At 35.7% G+C, this 20422-nt stretch overlaps 1 protein-coding gene across 5 annotated transcripts in view; it reads left to right on the forward strand.

Annotated features, from left to right (window-relative positions):
• Window positions 1-16561, forward strand: part of CUL4B (cullin 4B) — a 98776-nt gene extending 82215 nt beyond the window's left edge. For 3 of the 5 annotated variants that reach the window (XM_049872498.1, XM_049872496.1, XM_049872499.1), the window contains 9 exons: window positions 84-188; window positions 668-778; window positions 1207-1298; window positions 2366-2473; window positions 3312-3425; window positions 4150-4255; window positions 5327-5499; window positions 7100-7252; window positions 9456-16561. In XM_049872498.1, the coding sequence (XP_049728455.1) occupies window positions 84-188; window positions 668-778; window positions 1207-1298; window positions 2366-2473; window positions 3312-3425; window positions 4150-4255; window positions 5327-5499; window positions 7100-7252; window positions 9456-9551 (1058 nt within the window). In that variant the 3' untranslated portion in view covers window positions 9552-16561. The remainder of the gene's footprint in view (window positions 1-83; window positions 189-667; window positions 779-1206; window positions 1299-2365; window positions 2474-3311; window positions 3426-4149; window positions 4256-5326; window positions 5500-7099; window positions 7253-9455) is intronic. The other 2 variants (XM_049872497.1, XM_049872500.1) reach the window with 1 other exon arrangement.
• Window positions 16562-20422: the final 3861 nt, after the last annotated feature.

Genomic DNA, 20422 nt, shown 5'->3' on the forward strand with positions numbered 1-20422 from the left:
AATATATTATACTCCTGTTTGGGTATGTGTAGTACATCATGTATACCCATGATCATTAAACAACAAATTTTCCCCCATTTTAGCTAAGTATGTAGATTCAAAGCTTCGTGCAGGCAACAAAGAAGCTACAGATGAAGAACTTGAAAAAATGTTGGATAAAATTATGATCATATTTAGATTTATCTATGGTAAGTATTTGTTACTGTTTTAATATTTTTCCTTTAAAATAAAACACTCAGCAGGAAACTAGCAAGTATATTCAACCTGAAAGGAATATTTATTTGAAGGTGAGAGATTTAAAACTCTATTTTATTCCTTGCATTTAATTCATTGGGGATACTTGAGAGGATTGTTACTTAATTGCCTTGTGCCTTGTCTTTTCTACTATAAAGAGGCTCGATTTTTGTTACTTGATTTAATCTCTATAGTGTTGGTGCTAAAGCTACCAGTCAACTAAAGCTTTTCTAAAGAAAAGTTAATGCAGTTCTAATTCTTCACAATAAAGAACTTTTGAAGTGTCTGGCCCAAAAATCTACCTCTTATGTTTTCTTGGGTTTAACAAACTTGGATAAAATGCATAAAGTAGAATAACTTGGAGTAACGGTGCAGTTTATTAAGCACTTCCTGTTGGAATATTATGAGATCTGTGTTTTATTATTTAACGTAGGCAAGGATGTTTTTGAGGCCTTTTATAAGAAAGATTTAGCCAAGCGCCTGCTAGTTGGGAAGAGTGCTTCTGTAGATGCTGAAAAATCGATGCTGTCCAAGCTTAAACATGGTATGTTTCTCATTCTTTCTGTTCCTTTTCTTAGATTTCTAAGGGAAAATGTTTGCTTAATTTTTACTCTCAACTGATTGCCCTTTTTGTCAATCATTGTATGATGAAAATGTAGAGCAAGCTCATGAGGTTTCCAACCTATTGTACATATCCAGAGCTGTTGTGTGCTTTATATTGTTCTTTTTTTCTCTTTGGATAAAAGTTTCCCGTTTATCTTATGCCTAAATAGTAAATAAAGTTACTACACAATTAAAGAATTTGACTCAATTAGTGGGGCATACACTTTGGAGTGAGGATCTCTTTTTATTCTTGTGAATAGTTACAGATCATATTTTATACTAAAGTAAGTTTAACTTTTCATATTTTCAATTTTAAATTCTTTTTCTTACCACTTGAAAATATTATAAATATGCAATCATCTTTAATAGAATGCGGAGCTGCTTTCACCAGCAAACTTGAAGGAATGTTTAAAGACATGGAACTTTCTAAAGACATCATGATTCAGTTCAAACAGGTAAAAGTGAGTTAAACTCTTACTTAATTCCTTGAACTTACGTATATTTAGTTAACTTCTTACTGTGGTTTGTACTGAAGAGGATAAATAGAAACATGTATTTCTTGTAAATACTTCATAGTAATGTAGATGATACTCACAGTAGGGAAAAAAATGACTACTGGAATGTAAATATATTTGATTTACTTTAGGATTAATTCTTAATGAACACTGAAAATAAAAATAAGATGCATTGAACTGAAGTCAGTACTAGTAAAGCTGTAGCTGGGTAGTGGGAACAGGGCTTTCCCCAGCACCTGATCACTGTTGGTGATTTGTGTGTTCAAAGGTAGCCGTGAGGGAGGGAGGAGAGATGATAAAGTGGTTGTATAAGGCTTTCTGGGACACTGAGAATGAAAAGCTAGAGCCACAGGTTTGAAGATGTAGATAGAAAGTGGTTTTAAAATATTTAAGAACATAGGTAATAGTGGTAGCAAGTTAGATTTTCTTTTTTTTGAGCTTCTGGTGACTTACCACTGTATTACTGAGGTGAGAAATGAGAGTGGAAGGCTTGAGAAAGATCACAGTAGTAGGATCATGGGTCCTATAGTAGCTACAGAATAGGATTTATCTGCTTTGCCCTTTCCCCTCTTCCTTCTCCACTTCAGGTTATCCCCTGCAAACAGGCAGTGGAGCAAATGAAAAACCGGAGAGTTGGGCTGGCTGGTGGGGTGAGGAATGGGGGTTGCTACAAGGTGTTCCAAGCCATATAAAAAAAAAAGGGGGGGTCTCCAAATAGTAGAGAAGAGATCCCATAACAGCCCAGCTGTATGTAAGAAATTATTTAAGTAGATAACTATAATTAGGTCGTGTGATCCTTTTGTGCCATCGTAACAAAGTGTTACTCTATATACGTCTTTAGTGCATTTAATATAGACTTCATTTATAATCGTCTTAATAGTTAACCTTTTGTTTTAAGGATGGCCTGTACTTGCATGTAATTTTTATGAGGAACTTCTTAAATGGGCCATTGTTAACGACAAACACCATGCACTTTTATTATAAGATCTCAGTGTGTGTTGATTTTCTTATAGTATATGCAGAACCAGAATGTACCTGGGAATATTGAATTAACTGTGAATATCCTAACAATGGGTTATTGGCCGACATATGTGCCTATGGAAGTCCATTTACCACCAGAGGTAAGGGTTACTGATTAGGGGTTGAGTTATAGGCGTGACATTTTATTTTGCCTGTCATTGAAAAACAGTAGATGTCTTTTAAAAGTTTGTGTCAGTAAACGCATCAACACCTGGTGCCAACTATTTTAATATTTTACTCTCATTCTTTATTTCCGTGTCTAGTTTAGAGCATAGCTAATGACACCAAGTTTCTGGATTCAGGGCCAGCTTCCCTGACACTTCTTTCATCTCCCCAGATTCTACCCATCATTCTGCCCAGCTCTCAAAAATTCCTGCCCATGAGTCACCTGGGAGTGGAATTTCTGAATGATGGGTGTCTGAGCAAACCTATATCCTAACTCCTGGGAAAATACCTAGCACAGGATTGAAACCTAGAAAAGAGGGTAAGGCTAGAGAGGTAGGTGCTGAGAGCCCTCTGTGGAGAAGTCCAGCTAGTAGATGAGCTAATTGAGGGAGAATATAGAGAATAGGAAGAAAAAAGGGTTTAGACAGAACTTTAGAAAAGGCTCACATTTAGCAGGAAGAGGGCCATGTGAAAGAAACCAATGCAGAAGCAATGGCGAGATACGGGAACCAGCATAGTGCAGAGGGGCAGACGCCACTGGAGGTGAAATGTTTCAAAAGCGGATGATGAAATGTTGCAGAGAGATCAAAAAGTATTAGGAGCTGATAAACACCATTAGATTTGGTGGTTGGGAGATCATTACCTTACATTGAAGTGATCAGTGGACCATTGGATATAGTTTTAAAAGTTTCCAGAAATTAGTACACATGAGGTAATTTAAAGAGCAGCATTGGGGTACAGAACTTAAATAAAGCTTTGTTTCATTTACTTTAGATGGTAAAACTTCAGGAGATTTTCAAGACGTTTTACCTAGGCAAACATAGTGGCCGGAAACTTCAGTGGCAATCAACTCTAGGGCATTGTGTGCTAAAAGCAGAATTTAAAGAGGTAAGTAGATAGTCCCAAACTTCGTTTTCATCATCTTCATCTTTAATATTGAGCTCATCTCTCTTAACTTGAAGGTTTAAGCTGCTGTTTTTGTAAATTTATCCTAAATATCTGCATGATAATAGTCACAGCTTTGTGTGTGTTTTAAGTATCTGGTGTTTTCCACAGTTTATTTGACCCTGTTGCAGAACCAAAAACAATAACCCTTTTCCCCACCTGTGGATGCTGAGTTCCCGTTGCCACGTCTTGACAGGAAACTTCTTTTCTTGTTGCTGGGAGAGAGAGAATAGAGTGGGAGTTAAGGGGAACAGTGCCCATATCTAATTTCAAAAAACTCCTGCAGCACTTCATGACTAATCCGCATCAAAGAAGTTGAAAATGCATTTGAAATAATGATTTCTTGCCGCTTGTGATAAATATCTGTAATGACACATAGGGCTGAGTTATTAATTTTCATTACTTTGTTGTTCTGCTTTAATTACAAGGCTTAAAAAGGACCTGTGAAAAGGTCACCTAATCCTTCCCCCTATTTTAGGTAGGATCACACTGAAACCCTGCGCTGAACATAATGTATTACCACCTCAGGTGGCTTTTCTGGATAATGTTAATCCCTGTTTCTAAATCCACTAATTGAAAAATGCTTTCCCTATAAGAGATTAGTCATTTGAGTTATTTTTCATGTGTTTTTTAAAAAAATGATGGCTAAACACTATTTCTCCAACAGGGTAAAAAAGAACTCCAGGTCTCTCTTTTTCAAACACTGGTGCTGCTAATGTTTAATGAGGGAGAGGAGTTCAGTTTAGAAGAGATCAAGCACGCTACCGGAATAGGTTTGTGTTGAATCAGCCGATTAGAAAGCATTATTAAATGTCCACTGTGTGCACACCACTATCTTAGGAGCTCTAGGGGGTACAGAGGAATAATCTCTCTCCTCAGGACTCTTAATGTATGCATGGGGAAAGAGGGAAATAACATTTGGAATAATTTCAAAACCATTAAACACCAATCTGTGGTACTGACTAGAAGTGTTAGGAGTTGGACAAAACGAGATCACTGTAGACTGGCACAATGGGAGAAGGCTTCATGAATGGTTATGGAGGAGGCATATGTTGCAAGGAGAAAGACTGGGAGAGAAGACTTGGATGTAGGAATCATGAGAATTTAACTGCAGCATAGAATAATGAGAAATGAAGTTAGATAAGTAAGATGGGTGGAGCCTGATCATGGAGTCTTGAAAAATCTAGCGAATGAAACCTACCTTGTAAGGTCTCAGTTGTGTCATATAATGGAAGTGATTTATTTGGACAATTTACCTGGAATCAATATGCAGGGCAGCTTGGAGGTTGGAGAAATTCCAGCCCAGAAACGATTAGGGTAATTCAGGCGTAAAGTGATAGGGATTTAGGCTAGGATGAGGCTATTGAGGATGGAGAAGAGCCATCTCTAAAGAAGCAGCTACTAGATAGATGGGAGATGAAGGAGCAGGAAGAGTTAAAAAGAAGATTCCAGGGTTTCTCACCCAGAGTAGGTTGGTAGTATCACCACTAACAATTGAAGAGGACAGAGTTTTATGGGAAAGATGACGAATAAAAATTTGGACATACTGGAGTTGATGGTAAAACAGCCAGGTGTAGAGTTGGTCTTTAAATGTTGGATTGGAAATAAGTGAAAGGTCATTTCTAAAGATTTGGTAGTTGTCCACATAAAATGATAATTGAATCTTTTAGAGGACAACTAGGAAAAAACCAATTGGATAGGACAAAGAAGACGTCATTGATAACCTTGGGAAAAAAAGAAACAGTTTTAGTAGAGGGGTAGGGGTGGAAGTTAGATTGGGGTTGAACATAGCTGTTCACGTTGATGAGCTAGTAGTAACAACTAAACTGCTATTCCTTCTTCAGAGGATGGAGAGTTAAGGAGAACTCTGCAGTCATTGGCTTGTGGCAAAGCTAGAGTTCTGGCAAAAAATCCAAAGGGCAAAGATATTGAAGATGGTGACAAGTTCATTTGTAATGATGATTTCAAACACAAACTTTTCAGAATAAAGATCAATCAAATCCAGATGAAAGAAACGGTATTTCTTTTGCTTTTCTCCCAGTCCTAATACACTGGAATTATATGTGTTCATAATAAAAACTTAATCTTTTTTTTATGCATAATATTATCACTACCATTAACATTTTCTGTGCATATGTTAGGCTTAATTATTTCAGTATTTAATTTTGGGATTTTTTTTGGGGGGGTGGTTATCAAATTGAGCTGATAATCAACACCGTTTTATATCCTGCTTTTTCATTTAACTTTTTAGCTCTTTAGAATTTTTCTGTGCCAGTAAATATTTTCAAAAAATAACAAATGGCTGTATAATATTCTTTTATATATATGGCTGTGTTATAACTTATTCAACCACTGTCCAGTGTTGGGCAATTCATAATTTTTTAGTTTTAGTATTGTAAATAACACTGCAAGAAACATCTTTGTACCGAAATCTTAATCTTCCTGATCCCTCCCTTATGGTAAATTCATGGAAGTGGATTTTTTGAGTCAGTGGTGTGAACATCTTAAGAGTCTTAATACATAATGCCATATTGTGTTCCAGAAGGGCTGAACCAATGTAAACCCTGTCCAGTAGCATGTGAATGCCTGTCTTACTACACCCTAACCAGCACTAAAGATTGTCTTTTTTTAAATCTTTGCAAACTTGCTTGGTGAAAAATCTGAATGATTTAGTTAGTATCTTTTTTTGATTAATGATGAAGGTGAATATTTTGTTCATTTTTGCCATTTCAATTTGTAACATACTTTTATTATGGAAACCAACAACTGCAGAAATTTCTGAAACCACTTGCTTCAATTCCAACAAAGTTTAATACAGATTTACTTGAGAAAAAGTTTTAATGTGGGACCGTATTTTCATACAAGTTCCTGTGCTTTTCACTTACACACTGAAAGCATTATACTCCCTTAAAAAATACTGTGTATTTTACTTTTACAACATTTATGCTGTACCAGAAAGAAGCTGGCTACAAAAAACTGAAACTGTTCTTTTAATTTAGTTAATAAAGATTTAGCATTTTTACTTTAGTGTCAAGATTGGTAAACTAATTCCCAAATAACTAAATTTCTATAAGTCTTGAACAAATGTAATAAGCTTTTCTAATGGATATTTATAAAATCAATATTTTCAAAATCAGAGTTAATTTTTGAAAGACTTTGACTCTAACAAATGAGCTTAACTAGTTAGTGCTACATTTTGAGTTAGTCACTTTAATATAGTTAGAGTCAATCACTTTATAGATCAGCTAATGTCATACAGAAATCTGGCAGACAATCTCTTGTGACTGACACACACATTTAGAAGATTTTGAGGACAGAGTAAAAGAAAATGGTAAATTCCATATTGACCATCTCTATTTCTAGAAAAGCAACTCAAACATTGTGTTTCTCTGTTAACTAATATTGTCATCATCTTCGTCAGCACAGGACAGTGTAATTAGACAAGAAAAGTTGTTTGTAGGGTTTTTTTCTGTCACCATATTTATAAAGTTCCATTTAGAGAATTTCATATATTTAAAGCATTTAGTAGTGTCATGTCCCTAAAACACACAATTTTTGTAAATAGAACCAAGTTTAAACTTCAGGTACAATTGTTAATTTTAAAACTTTTTTTTTAGGTTGAGGAACAAGCAAGTACTACAGAAAGAGTATTTCAAGACAGACAGTATCAAATTGATGCTGCGATTGTTCGAATTATGAAAATGAGAAAGACGCTTAGCCACAATCTTCTTGTTTCAGAAGTGTACAACCAGTTGAAATTTCCTGTAAAGGTAGGTACTTCTTTGTTTACATATTGAGTTTATGAATAAAAGAGAATACATTCGATTTTCAGAAACAAAGCTTACAAACATAGATTAAACCCTCAAGACCATTTGAAGGGACAAAAGTTTTAATTTTCTATGCTCACGTGCGTAATTCCAAGAAGAAACTTTGTTGGCATCTGCAGGTGGCCATGACAAAAAGAGAAAACAATTTATAAAAGCTCTTATTATACCTAGAAGTAGCTGCTAAAATCAGTTTTTGAAATTTTTCAAGTGTATTCACTATATATTTTTTGACTTTTTTTCTCCTTGACATACCTTGGTATTTTAACGAATTTGGTTATTTTAGATTGAGCAAAAACTTCTGTTTAGTTAGCTTATGTAAGTTATATATATAGTTATGTATTAATTACATAACTAATATGTATTATAATGTGTAACTGTATACGTATTACTTATATGTATGTAGTATATGGAGCCTTGGTGGTTCAGTGGTTAAAAGAGCTTGGCTGCTGACCAAAAGGTTAGCAGTTTGAATTCACGAGCTGCTCCTTGAAAACCCTACGAGGCAGTTCTACTCTTTCCTATAGGGTCACTATGAGTCGGCACCAACTTGATGGCAACGGGTAATGGGTATATGTTGTGTGTGTGTGTGTGTGTCCCGTTAAAAACTATACAGATAGCTAACCATCATCAGACATCTTTTTGAAAGGTTCAGTGACTGAAAAGGTCCAGTAAACTGAAATTGGTTGTTAATAGACATGTCCCAGTGTACTGTTCAATGATAAAGAAATTTAATGTGATATTGCACTGGCCTGTTTTCCAAGTTTAGAAGATACCCAAACCCTTGTGATGATAGACACTTGGTAGAAAGTATGGATAGACCCCTGGCTGTTAGGTTCTTATTAGCTTTCGACTTAGGTAAATTTCTTTACCTTGCTGAACTTGTTTCCTCTTTGGCAAAATGAGGTAAAATAATAGTATATACCTCATAGGATTGTGAAGCTTAAATAAGATCATGCATGCAAAAAACAGCATTAGCCCTGGTGCATAGTAAGTCCTCAATAGCTATTAATTATACAAGGTAGACTCTCTCTAAAACTTCATATGGTTTGGATTTCTCCAAACCTAGTACTGCTAATTGCCGCGCTCTCACCCACCTCATACTCCGCCTGACAACTGTTTTACCTCCAGCCTGAGAGAGATCACTGACGTTAGGGAAGCTAGGAGGTTACTGTAATAAATATTGTGCTGATAGTCTAGATCTTTCACTATAATTAATAGAATGTATTTATTTGATTTTCAAGGCTCAGGATTATTGGATAAAATTATGGCTGAAATTTTGAGTGTCCCATCAAACTACTTTCCCCCTTTCGAAACCCTCTTGATCAAGTGGCCATTTTACATATTCTGAAAAACTTTATTGACAAGCAAGCTTGTTTTATTTTTATAAGCTAGATAGTGGGCGTATAGTAAAATCGTGATATTTCACATCCAAAAATGAGATCATGAAGATAATCTACAAGCTTTCTTGATCATCTTTAAACCACAAGTAGGATGTAGAAATCCAGATCACTTACAGTAGGGAACAGTTAAATCTTACTTTAAACCTGTAATATGAAGATCCAAACTTGAGATGATACTGCTGTATTTAAAAGAATACTACAAACATTTGTTGTAGTGTTTCTTTTAAATCATGATTGCCCCAGTGCACTTTTTATTGAACTTACAAAATTGCAACCTAACTTTGAGAACTTTTGCCTGAAGTAAAGATCTTTTTATCTTCTCAAACTGTCTTGTCAAAACTAAATAGCATTCTGTTTCCCTAGACTATATTATGTTCCCCCTGTGAAATTATAAATTAGTCTTTTGTGTTGAATACTAAGAGTACCTGGTACTGAGAAGATCCCTTTAAGTATTATATAACAACATGACAAAGATGGTATAGTGTATGTTTTGTATACAGTATAAAAGCCTTTATTAACTTGGTTTATTTTCATTACACTTTTCTCTTTAAAAAATTTAGAATTTAATGCATTAAATCTAATACGGTTTCTGATCTTATAATATATTTATTTTTTAAGCAAGCTGAAGTTAACTGGAAAATATTCAGTGAGCCAAAACTGTTTTTTCTTGTTTTTAATGGGATGTTGTCAAATGAGATTGACCAACGATTATGAGCTTTGCACTGAAAGTTTGTCTTCTTTTACAGCCTGCTGATCTGAAGAAAAGAATAGAATCCTTAATTGACAGGGACTACATGGAAAGAGATAAAGAAAATCCAAACCAGTACAACTATATTGCATAAAATGTTGGCCGTGGAGCATTTGATGTCATATGCATTAGCCAATTGGATAAACTAACCTGTTGAATCCTATATTATTTGACTTCTTTTATACTACCGATGACCAAATGAAACAGTGTAATGGAAATAGTTGAGTGGACTTTTTCAGTGGTTAACATGCCCATTTAAAGAGTAATACTTACCTTTAAAAAGAATGTTGTCGAACTCTTTGCATGTTATTTAGTATGATGTGCAGAAAACTCTTTTAAGAAAGTACCTGGTCTTCATGATTCCTCTTTGGAACTGAGGAAGAGGTCCCTATGACTATTAAAAAAAAAGAGGGGGGATTCTTATACACCATTAACTATGAAGCAAAAGATTTATTTGCTTAAAATGTCATTTAAAGATACTTAAACTGCATGCAAACTTTATTTACTGTACAGAGTTCTGGATGTATTTATCAAATAGAAAAACCACCCTGGACTTGGTTGTTCACCTGTTTTGTGATTTCCCTTGAAAAGAAAAATAAGTTGTCATAGCTATTGATATTTTACTAGGTAATGTTCTGTTACATTGAAAGGGATGTTTGAAAAAAACTTACTTGGAAACAAGTTTTCAAGTAGGGGGCTGTTGCTTACATACTATCTAGTAAAACGCATCCTAAAATTTTCCACTTAAGAGTATGGGATGTGTGTATATGGCTTAGACCTGAGTTTACTGTGCTGATTAACAGGTACTTATAAAAATAGCTGAAATATAAGATTGCTGATCAGTTGTACTAGAGGAACGTCATAGGAGAGAAATCCAACTCTCTTTTTTCATATTAAAAATGAATACAATATGAAAATTGCAAAAGAGACCAAAATCAACACGTTTTGTAAACTATTACAGGAGCAAAAATCCATCAGCTGCTTTTCAGCTTACCTTAGGCTCTAAATGTTGTCTAGACAGTTTTCTCTTAACTTGGACCAATTACAGATTGTTACAGGCTTCCTAGGATTTAGCATTCCTATTTTCTCTACCAAAGTTTTTTTGGAAGCATCCCAACTCTCCTCTTTGTTGGTAAATAAGCCCTAGATATACAAGTCTTCCCTTGTTTTCCCCACACGCCCTCTGGTTGGGGATTTCAAATTCTGTGTCATAATGGCCCTCTTCCATTGAAAATTGCTTGAAGAGTTCTCATAGCCGGTGCACACCTACTTTTCAGGAGAATGTCCCAGGATTGTTCATACTTTAACAATAGCAAAAGTATTGTTCTTCCAATTGATAATTGGTGTAAAAGGCTTCTTTCCACCATCAGTGTTTTTTATTGTTTGTTGTTTGGGAGGGGGAGGGGTTGGTTGGTTGTTTTTCCCTGAAGCTTTGGAGGGAATTCATCTTGGAGGAGAAGCAGAAAATGTTTGATTGGTTGTTCTGTAAATCAGAACTACTTAAATGCCTTTTTCGACAGTGTATTTTTTGTCTATTTGGAGCCATTAAGAAAAATACGCAGGTCCTAACCTTCAGCTAAGGAGACTTTTGACTGTATGTCTACCATTGTTTCCTTACTTCCTGTGGCCAGCTATTTAAAAAAATGTTGTCTGTTCCTCTCTAATTGCATATACTTGTACACTGTTGTCTAGCTATATGTAGTATTTAGAAATTTCTTCCAAATTCTTTTTGAGCAGCTAGTGTCTGTATTTGCTCAGCTGCTCCCTGTCAGAACTCATCTGACAAGGAAATGCAGCTGTTTTCTTTTTTCTTCCATCATACTGGACCGTCTACATCAGTGTTCTAACTCATCCTGATGGTCTCTGAGATGTGTAGACTATTATGCCAGACTCAGTAGTTAGTAGGAGACCCTTGATGTCACCTTCATTATCTTGAAAGCAGGTCCCTTCCCATAGGCTCTTAATTTTTTTGAAAACTTGAGGCTGTTACAGTTGAAAATTGGCAAGACTATTAAACAAGTTGAGGGGAGCTCTTTAAGAAATTGAGAAGTAATTGCAAGCAATATTGGTTAATCGTGACTTTCAGTTCTGTATCAGTTGAATTTTTGTGATCTTTTTCTCTGTGTACGTGGTGGTTCTATTTTTCTCCAATAAAACTTTTATTTAAAAAAAGTTTCTGAAGAAGATCTTTAAAATTCAAATATTATATGAAAGTTATAAAGCCATGGGATTTAAAATCTTCCTAAAGATTTCATGAATTCACATTTGCCAATTTTGTTATCTTTAAAATTTCCCTTTTGTTTTTGTGGTGGTTTGGTGATGAGGTAGGAGTGTGGGGGGAGAGTATGGGAAAGAGTAAAAAAAAGTTCCCACAAATACTGAAGGTATTTATTCTTAAAGGTCATTTTTTTCCTTGTTTGTTTTTTAAATTTTTATTGTGCTTTAAGTGAAAGTTTACAAATCAAGTTGGACTCTCATATAAAAATTTATAAATACCTTGCTATATACTCCTAATTGCTCTCCCCCTAATGAGACAGTACACTCCTTCCCTCCATTCTGTCTTTTCATATCCATTCAGACAGCTTCTGACCCCTTCTGCCCTCTCCATCTCCCCTCCAGGTAGGAGATGCCAGCATAGTCTTATGTGTCTACTTGATACAAGAAGCTCATTCTTCACCAGTATCATTTTCTACCCCATTGTCCAGTCCAGTCCATGTCTGGAGAGTTGACTTTGGGAATGTTTCCTGTCCTGGGCTAACAGAAGGTCTGGGGACCATGACCACCAGGGTCCTTCTAGCCTTAGTCATACCATTAAGTCTGGTCTTTTTAAGAGAATTTGGAGTCTGCATCCCACTGCTCTCCTGCTCCCTCAGGGGTTCTCTGTTGTGTTCCCTGTCAGGGCAGTCATCGGTTGTAGCCAGGCACCATCTAGTTCTTCTGGTCCCAGGCTGATGTAGTCTCTGGTTTATATGGCCCTTTCTCTTGGGCTCACAGTTACCTTGTGTCTTTGGTGTTCTTCATGGTCCTTTGCTCCAGGTGGGTTGAGACCAATTGATGCATCTTAGATGGCCGCTTGCTAGCATTTTAAGACTCTGGGTGCCACTCTTCGAAGTGGGATGCAGAATGTTTTCTTAATAGATTTTATTATGCCAGTTGACTTCGATGTCCCCTGAGACCATGGTCCCCAAACCCTTGCCTATGCTACGCTGGCCTTCGAAGCATTCAGTTTATTCAGGAAACTTCTTTGCTTTTGGTTTAATCCAGTTGTGCTGACCTCTCCTGTATTGTGTGTTATCTTTCCCTTCACCTAAAATAGTTTTTATCTACTGTCTAATTAGTATCCTTCCCACCCTCCCCCCTCTTGTAACCATCAAAGAATATTTTCTTCTCTGTTTAAACTATTTCTTGAGTTCTTATAATAGTGGTCTTACACAATATTTGTTGTTTTTGCAACTGATTTCACGCAGCATAATGCCTTCCAAGATTCCTCCATGTTATGCAATGTTTCACAGATTCATCACTTCTTTATTGATGCGTAGTATTCCATTGTGTGAATATACCATAATTTATCCATTCATCCATTGATGGGTACCTTGGTTGCTTCCATCTTTTTGCTATTGTAAACAGTGCTGCAGTGAACGTGCGTGTGCGTATATCGGTTCACGTAAAGGCTCTTATTTCTCTAGGATATATTCCAAGGAGTGGGATTGCTGGATCATATGGTAGTTCTATTTCTAGCTTTTTAAGGAAGCGCCAAATCGATTTCCAAAGTGGTTGTACCATTTTACATTCCCACCAGCAGCGTATAAGTGTTCCGGTATCTCCAAAGCCTCTCCAACATTTATTGTTTTGAGTTTTTTGGATTGATGCCAGCCGTGTTGGAGTGAGATGGAATCTCATTGTAGTTTTGAGTTGCATTTCTCTAATGGCTAATGATCAAGCATTTCCTCAGGTATCTGTTAGCTACGTGAATGTCTTCTTTAGTGAAGTGCCTATTCATATCTTTTGCCCATTTTTTAATTGGGTTATTTGTCTTTTTGTAGTTGAGTTTTTGCAGTATCGTATAGATTTTAGAGATCAGGCGCTGATCGGAAATGTCATAGCTAACAACTTTTTCCCAGTCTGTAGGTAATCTTCTTACTGTTTTCAGTGAAGTCTTTGGATGGGCATAGGTGTTTGATTTTTAGGAGCTCCCAGTTATCTAGCTTTTCTTGTGCATTATTAATAATGTTTTGTATACTGTTTATGCCATGTATTAGGGCTCCTAGCGTTGTCCCTATTTTTTTCTTCCATGATCTTTATCGTTTTAGATTTTATATTTAGGTCTTTGATCCATTTTGAGTTAGTTTTTGTGCATGCAGTGAGGTATGCGTCTTGTTCCATTTGTTTGCAGATGGAGATCCAGTTATGCCAGCATCGTTTGTTAAAAAGAATGTCTTTTTCCCGTTTAACTGTTTTGGGGCCTTTGTCAAATATCAGCTGCTCATACGTGGATGGATTTATGTCTGGATTCTCAATTCTGTTCCATTGGTCCATGTATCTGTTGTTGTACCAGTACCAGGCTGTTTTGACTGCTGTGGCAGTATAATGTGTTCTAAAATCAGGTAGAGTGAGGCCTCCCACTTTGTTCTTCTTTTTCAGTAATGCTTTACTTATCTGGGGCCTCTTTCCAAAGGTCATATTTTTAAAAAGTCAAACCAAACATGGTATAAACATTGTTTCACTTATATTTTCAGAATTGAATAGTTTCAGAAAGTCATTATGAAACAAATCTAGATTTAAGGTGAGGGGATAATAAAAGATTAAATGCTCTTTTTTTTTTAATGGCACTTGATATGTCCTTTCTTTCTGTTAACACTTTAAATTCTGGGCCAAATAATCTCTCAGTAAATGCTCCTCGAGAACCTTATATTATTTATCAAACCAGAATTTAAGCTTTTTTGAAGCCAGTTCCTGAGTCTGCTGAATGAATGGTCTTTAACATGTTGTGTCGCTACCATACTCTCGAAATTCTTACCTTTTATGTGTGTGTACAATTTAGTAAATTAGTTTATTGTACTTAGGCCTTTGTGTCAGTAAGTTGAGAGGTTTGTTTACTTTTTTATTCTTAGTATTTGTAAATCTTTTTTTACATTGGCTTTTTCTAGTTTGTTTTAATGACCACTTTGTTTAATGCTGTGAATCACAGGAGTGTTATAAACATGTTCTCTTCTCATTTACATAAAATTGCCCAAACAAATTGTTCATTAAAAAGGAAAGAGCAGTACTAATGGGAATTTGCATAACTAATGCTTTATATAGTGTCCTTGCTAATGCTTCATTAATGGTTTTTTTTTTCAATTTTCTAAACAAAGCCTTGCTTTACATTTGAATGGTGAACAGATTACACTTGGAAACACTTCTTTCAAATTTAACACTTTGTTCATTTGTTTTCATTTTTTCTTGCTGTAAGAAAAAGGGCTTGTTTTTTTCCAACAGATTAAGTTACAGAAATACAGCAGCATTTGCACATGTTGTTAGGTGCTGTCGAGTCAGTTCCAACTCATAGGGACCCTGTGTACAACAGAACAAAACGCTGTCCAGTCCTGCATCATTCTCACAGTCACTGTTAGGCTTGAGCCCATTGTTTGAGCCATCTTGTCAATCCATCTCATCAAGGGCCTTCCTCTTTTTCATTGACTTTACCAAACATGATGTCCTTCTCCAGGGACTGGTCCTTCTGATAACATGTCCAAAGTATGTGAGACGAAGTTTCACCATCCTCATTTCTAAGGAGCATTCTGGCTGTATTTCCTCTAAGACAGATTTATTCATTCTGCTGGCAGACCATAGTATATTCTTCACCAACACCAAATTCAAAGACATCGATTCTGCGAAAAGTATTTGCACATGGTATACTTTTATATTTAACAGTCCTTAGAAGTTATGTCTAGTGTAGTAGAAAAAACACTAACCTTTCTTTTGTAGAACCTTTTTTATTTGATGTAGAATATAAGAATGCACTTGCTAATGTGCTGGGTTGACAAATTAAAACTTAATAGTTTTGAAAGCTATAAAAGCAACAGATCCCCTTTGTTTTGCTTTCTTCGTGTATGATGTCCTTGATGTCATTCCACAACTTGTCTGGTCTTTGGTCATTAGTGTTCAATGTGTCAAATCTGTTCTTGAGGTGGTCTCTGAATTCAGGTGGGATATACTCAAGGTCGTACTTTGGCTCTTATTTTAATTTTCTTCAGCTTCAACTTGGACTTGCATATGAACAATTCATGGTCTGTTCTCACTGTTGGCCCTGGCCTTGTTCTGAATGATATTGAGCTTTTCCATAGTCTCTTTGCACAGCTGTAGTCAATTTGATTCCTCTGTATTCCATCTGGTGAGGTCCACGTATATAGCTATCGTTTATGTTGTTGAAAGAAGGTATTGGCAATGAAGAAGTCGTTGGTCTTGCAAAATTCTATCATGTGATCTCTGACCTCGTTTCAATCACAAAAACCATATTTTCCAACTGTTTTGTTTCTGACTTTCTCACTCCAATCACCAGTGCTTATCAATGCATCTTGATTGTATGTTTGATCAATTTCAGATGCAGAAGTTGGCAGAAATCTTCAGCCCCTAGCAACCACTCATCTGTTTTCTGTCTCTATGTGACTTAACTATTTTGAATATTTAATATAAATGGAGTTATACATATGTGGCCTTTTGTATCTGGCTTCTTTTACTTAGCATATTTTTTTTTAAGGTTCATCTATGTTTTAGCATGTATCAGTACTTTGTTCCTTTTTATGGCTGAATAATAATTCCATTGTATGGTTATATACCACATTTTGTTTATCCATTCATCCATTGATAGACATTGCATTATTTCTGCCTTTTGGCTACTGTGAATAGTGCTGCATTCATGTACAAGTTTTTGTTAGAATACTTGTTTTTAATTCTTTGGGGTATATATCCAGAAGTGGTATTTTTATGGGGATTGCATTGAATATATAGGTCCACACCTTAACAACATTAAGTCATCCTATCCATGAACCATAAATGTCTTTCCATTTATTTATGTCTTTTTTCATTTATTTCAACAATGTTTTGTAATTTTCAGGAGTGAAACTGCAGGTTCATATGGTAATTCTATGTTTAATTTTTTGAAGAACCAGCAGACTTTTTTTTTCTAATTTATGTTTTTCATTGTCAAGAATATACACAGCAAAACATACACCGATTCAACAGTTTCTACATGCACAACTTAATGACACCGATTACAGTCTTCAAGTTGTACAACAATTCTCATCCTTTTTTTCTGAGTTGTACCTTCCCCATTAATATAAACTCACTTCCTCCTAGGTTCCTATCTAATCTTTCAAGTTCCTGTTGTCAGTTTGATCCGCTATAGATAGATCTTAAAAGAGCATAATGAGCAAGGCTGACATTCTTTTCTAGTTAAGCTAAATTATTATTTGGTTTTAAGACTTCAGGGGTATTTTTGGCTTAAGGTGTAAAGATTATCTCAGGGCAGTAGCTTCAGGGGTTCATCCACCCTCTATTGCTCCAGGAAGTCTAGAGTCCCAATTGTTGTGCCACGGATGGTGCTTGCAAGCTTTTAAGACCCCCAAGCACTAGTAGCAAAGTAGGAGGGAAGAACAAAAGCACTAAACATCATTAGGCCAATTAATTGGGTTGTCCCATGAAACCATGACCCTAAACCTCCAAACCAAGGAACCAAATACCATGAGGTGTTTGGTTGCACATAAGCAGCCTCAAAAGCTACTCTTTCCTTTTTTTTTTTTAGTTGTAACTATCACACAACTTTTGCCAATTCAACTTTCTACAGGTGTACAACTTACTGACAGCAATTACAGTAATCAGCTGTGCAACCCTACCCTTAATCAGTGGGGTTCCAAGAAAATATTTTCCACAGTGGCTGCACCATTTTGCATTCCCAGAGGCAATGTATGATATCTCCCTCCACATACAGTTACTCCCAAGGATAATTTCTCCACATCCTTGCCAGTTCATGTTATTTTCTGGTTTTATTTTTGAAATGATTATAGCCATCCTAGTGGGTGTGAAGTGGTATCTCATTGTGGTTTTAATTTCTCCAAAGACTGATGACATTGATTATCTTTTCATGTGCTTTCTGGCCAGTTGAATGTCTTTGGAGAAATACTTACTGAAATCCCTTTCACACTTTTGAATTGGATTTTTTTTTTTTGTCTTTTTGTTGTTGTTGAGTTGTATGAGTTCTTTATATTGTCTGGATACTAGATCCTTATCAAATACATGATTTTCAAATATCTTCTCCCAATCTGTACGTTGTCTTTTCACTCTGCTGATAGTGTCCTTTGCTCAAAACCTTTAATTTTAATGAAGTCCAATTTATTTTTTTTCTTGAGTTTGTTGTACTTTTGGTGTGCAAGAATGGGCTCAAGCATAAAAACGATCATGGGAATGGTGCAGGACCAGACAGTGTTTCCTTCTGTTGTACATAGGGTCGCCATGAGTTGGAACTGACTTGACAGCACCTAACAACAACAACAATAATCTAAGAATCCATTGCTAAATCCAAGATCATGAAGATTTACTCATTTTCTTCCAAGAGTTTTACAGTTTTATCTTTTATATTTAGGTCTTTGATTGCATTTTTTTAAATTTTTATATATGGTGTGAGTTAAGTGTCAAGCTTCATTTCTCTGCATACGGATATTCGGTTGTCCCAACACCATTTGTCAAAGAGACTATTCTTTCCTTTTTGAATAGTCTTGGCACCCTTGTCAAAAATCTGTAGATGTGCAGATTTATTTCTCAACTCTCAGTTTTATTCCATTGATCTCTATGTTTATCCTTATGCTAGTACAACACTATTTTGATTACTGTAGCTTTGTAATAAGTTTTGAAATTGGGAAGTGTGAGTCCTCTTCTTATTCAAGATTATTTTTCCTATTCAGGGTCCCTTATGGTTTGATATGAATTTTAGTATCAAGTTTCTCATTTCTACAAAAAAAGTTGTTGGGATATTTGTAGGGATTGCATTGAATCTGTAGATGGACGTCTTAACAATATTAAGTCTTCCAATCCATGAACCACAGATGTCTTTCCATTTATTTATGTCTGTAATTTATTTCAGCAATGTTTTGTAATTTTCAGTGTACAAGTCTTATACCTCCTTGGTTAAGTTTGTTCCTAAGTATTATTTTTGATGACATTGTAAATGACGTTATTTTCTTAGATTCCTTTTCAGATTGTTCCTTGGTAGTGTATAGGAATATGACTGAGTTTTGTATGTTGGTTTTGTAGCCTGCAACTTTGCGGAATTCATTTCTTAGGCCTAATATATATATTTTTAATTCTTTAGGATTTTGTATATATACAATCATGTTACCTGCTGATAGAGGTAGTTTTATTTGTCCCTTCTGATTTGGATGCTTTTCTTGCCGAATTGCTATGACTACCCCAGTGCCGTCGAGTCGATTCCGACTCATAGTGACCCTATAGGACAGAGTAGAACTGCCCCATAGAGTTGCCAAGGAGCACCTGGCAGATTTGAACTGCCGACCCCTTGGTTAGCAGCCGTAGCACTTAACCACTATGCCTAGAACTTTCAAATGTTGGATTAAAAAAACAAACCAAACCCAGTGCCGTCAAGTTGATTCCGACTCAGTAGCGACCCTATAGGACAGAGTAGAACTGCTCCCATAGAGTTTCCAAGGAGCGCCTGGCGGATTCGAACTGCCAACCCCTTTGGTAAGCAGCGGTAGCACTTAACCACTGTGCCATGAGGGTTTCCAAATATTGGATAGAAGTGGCGAAAGCAGGCATGCTTGTCTTTTTTCTGATCTTAAGAGGAATGCTTTCAGTCTTTAATCATTGAATATGATGTTAGCTGTGGGTGTTTCATAAAGACACTATTATGTTGAGGGAGTTCCCCTCAGTTCCTAGTTTTCAGAGTGTTTTTAGCGTTAAGGAATATTGGATTTTGTCAAATGCTTTGTCTACGTTAATTGAGATGATCATGTGGCTTTTTTTCCTTCATTTTATTATAGTGATGTGTTGCATTGATTGGCTTTTCTTTTGTTGAACCACCGTTCCATTCCTTGGATAAATCCTACTTGGTTATGGTTTATAGTTCTTTTAATTTGCAGCTTGATTTGATTTGCTATTATTTTGCTGAGTTTTTTGTATCTATATTTCTAAAGGATATTGGTATGTAGTTTTCTTGTGATGTCTTTGCCTGATTTTGGTATCTGGGATATTGACCTCAGAATGAGTTAGGAAGCATTCCCTCTTCCCTTTTTTTTGGAAGAGTTTGAAAATAATTGGTGTTAATTCTTCTTTAAAAGTTTGGCGTAATTCACGAGTGAAGCCATCTGGTTCAGGTTTTTGATTGGGAGGTTTTTGATTACTAATTCAGCTTCTTGTTATAGATGTATCTAGATTTTCTATTTCTCTTGAGTTGTGTTGGTAGTTTGTGTGTTTCTAGGAATTTGTCTGTTTCACCTGTGTTATCTAATTTGTCTGCATATAATTGTTCATAGTATTATAATCATTTTTATTTCTGTAAGATCGGTAGTAATGTCTATACTTTCATTCTTTTTTAGTAATTTGAGTCATTTTCTTTTTAGTCAGTCTAGATAGTTTGTCAGTTTTTTTTTTAATCTTTTCAGGGAACCAACTTTTGGTTCTCTGCTCTTCATGTACTTTATTTTGCTAGCTTTAGCTTTAGTTGGCTCTTCTTTTTCTAGTTCCATGAGGTATGAAGTGATGGTAAAAAAAAAAAAATAGAAGTGATGGTATTGAAAAGAAAAAAAAGTGATGGTATTGATTTGAGATCTTTATTCTGTTTTAGTGTAAACATAGCTATAAGTTTCCCTCTAATGACTGCTTTCACTGTATCCCATATGTTTTGGTAAGTTGTATTTTCGTTTATATCAAAGGATAGCTAATTTCCCTTGTGATTTCTTCTTCAACCCATTG

This window comes from Elephas maximus, chromosome X (assembly GCF_024166365.1).
Source record: "Elephas maximus indicus isolate mEleMax1 chromosome X, mEleMax1 primary haplotype, whole genome shotgun sequence".
NCBI lineage: Eukaryota > Metazoa > Chordata > Mammalia > Proboscidea > Elephantidae > Elephas > Elephas maximus.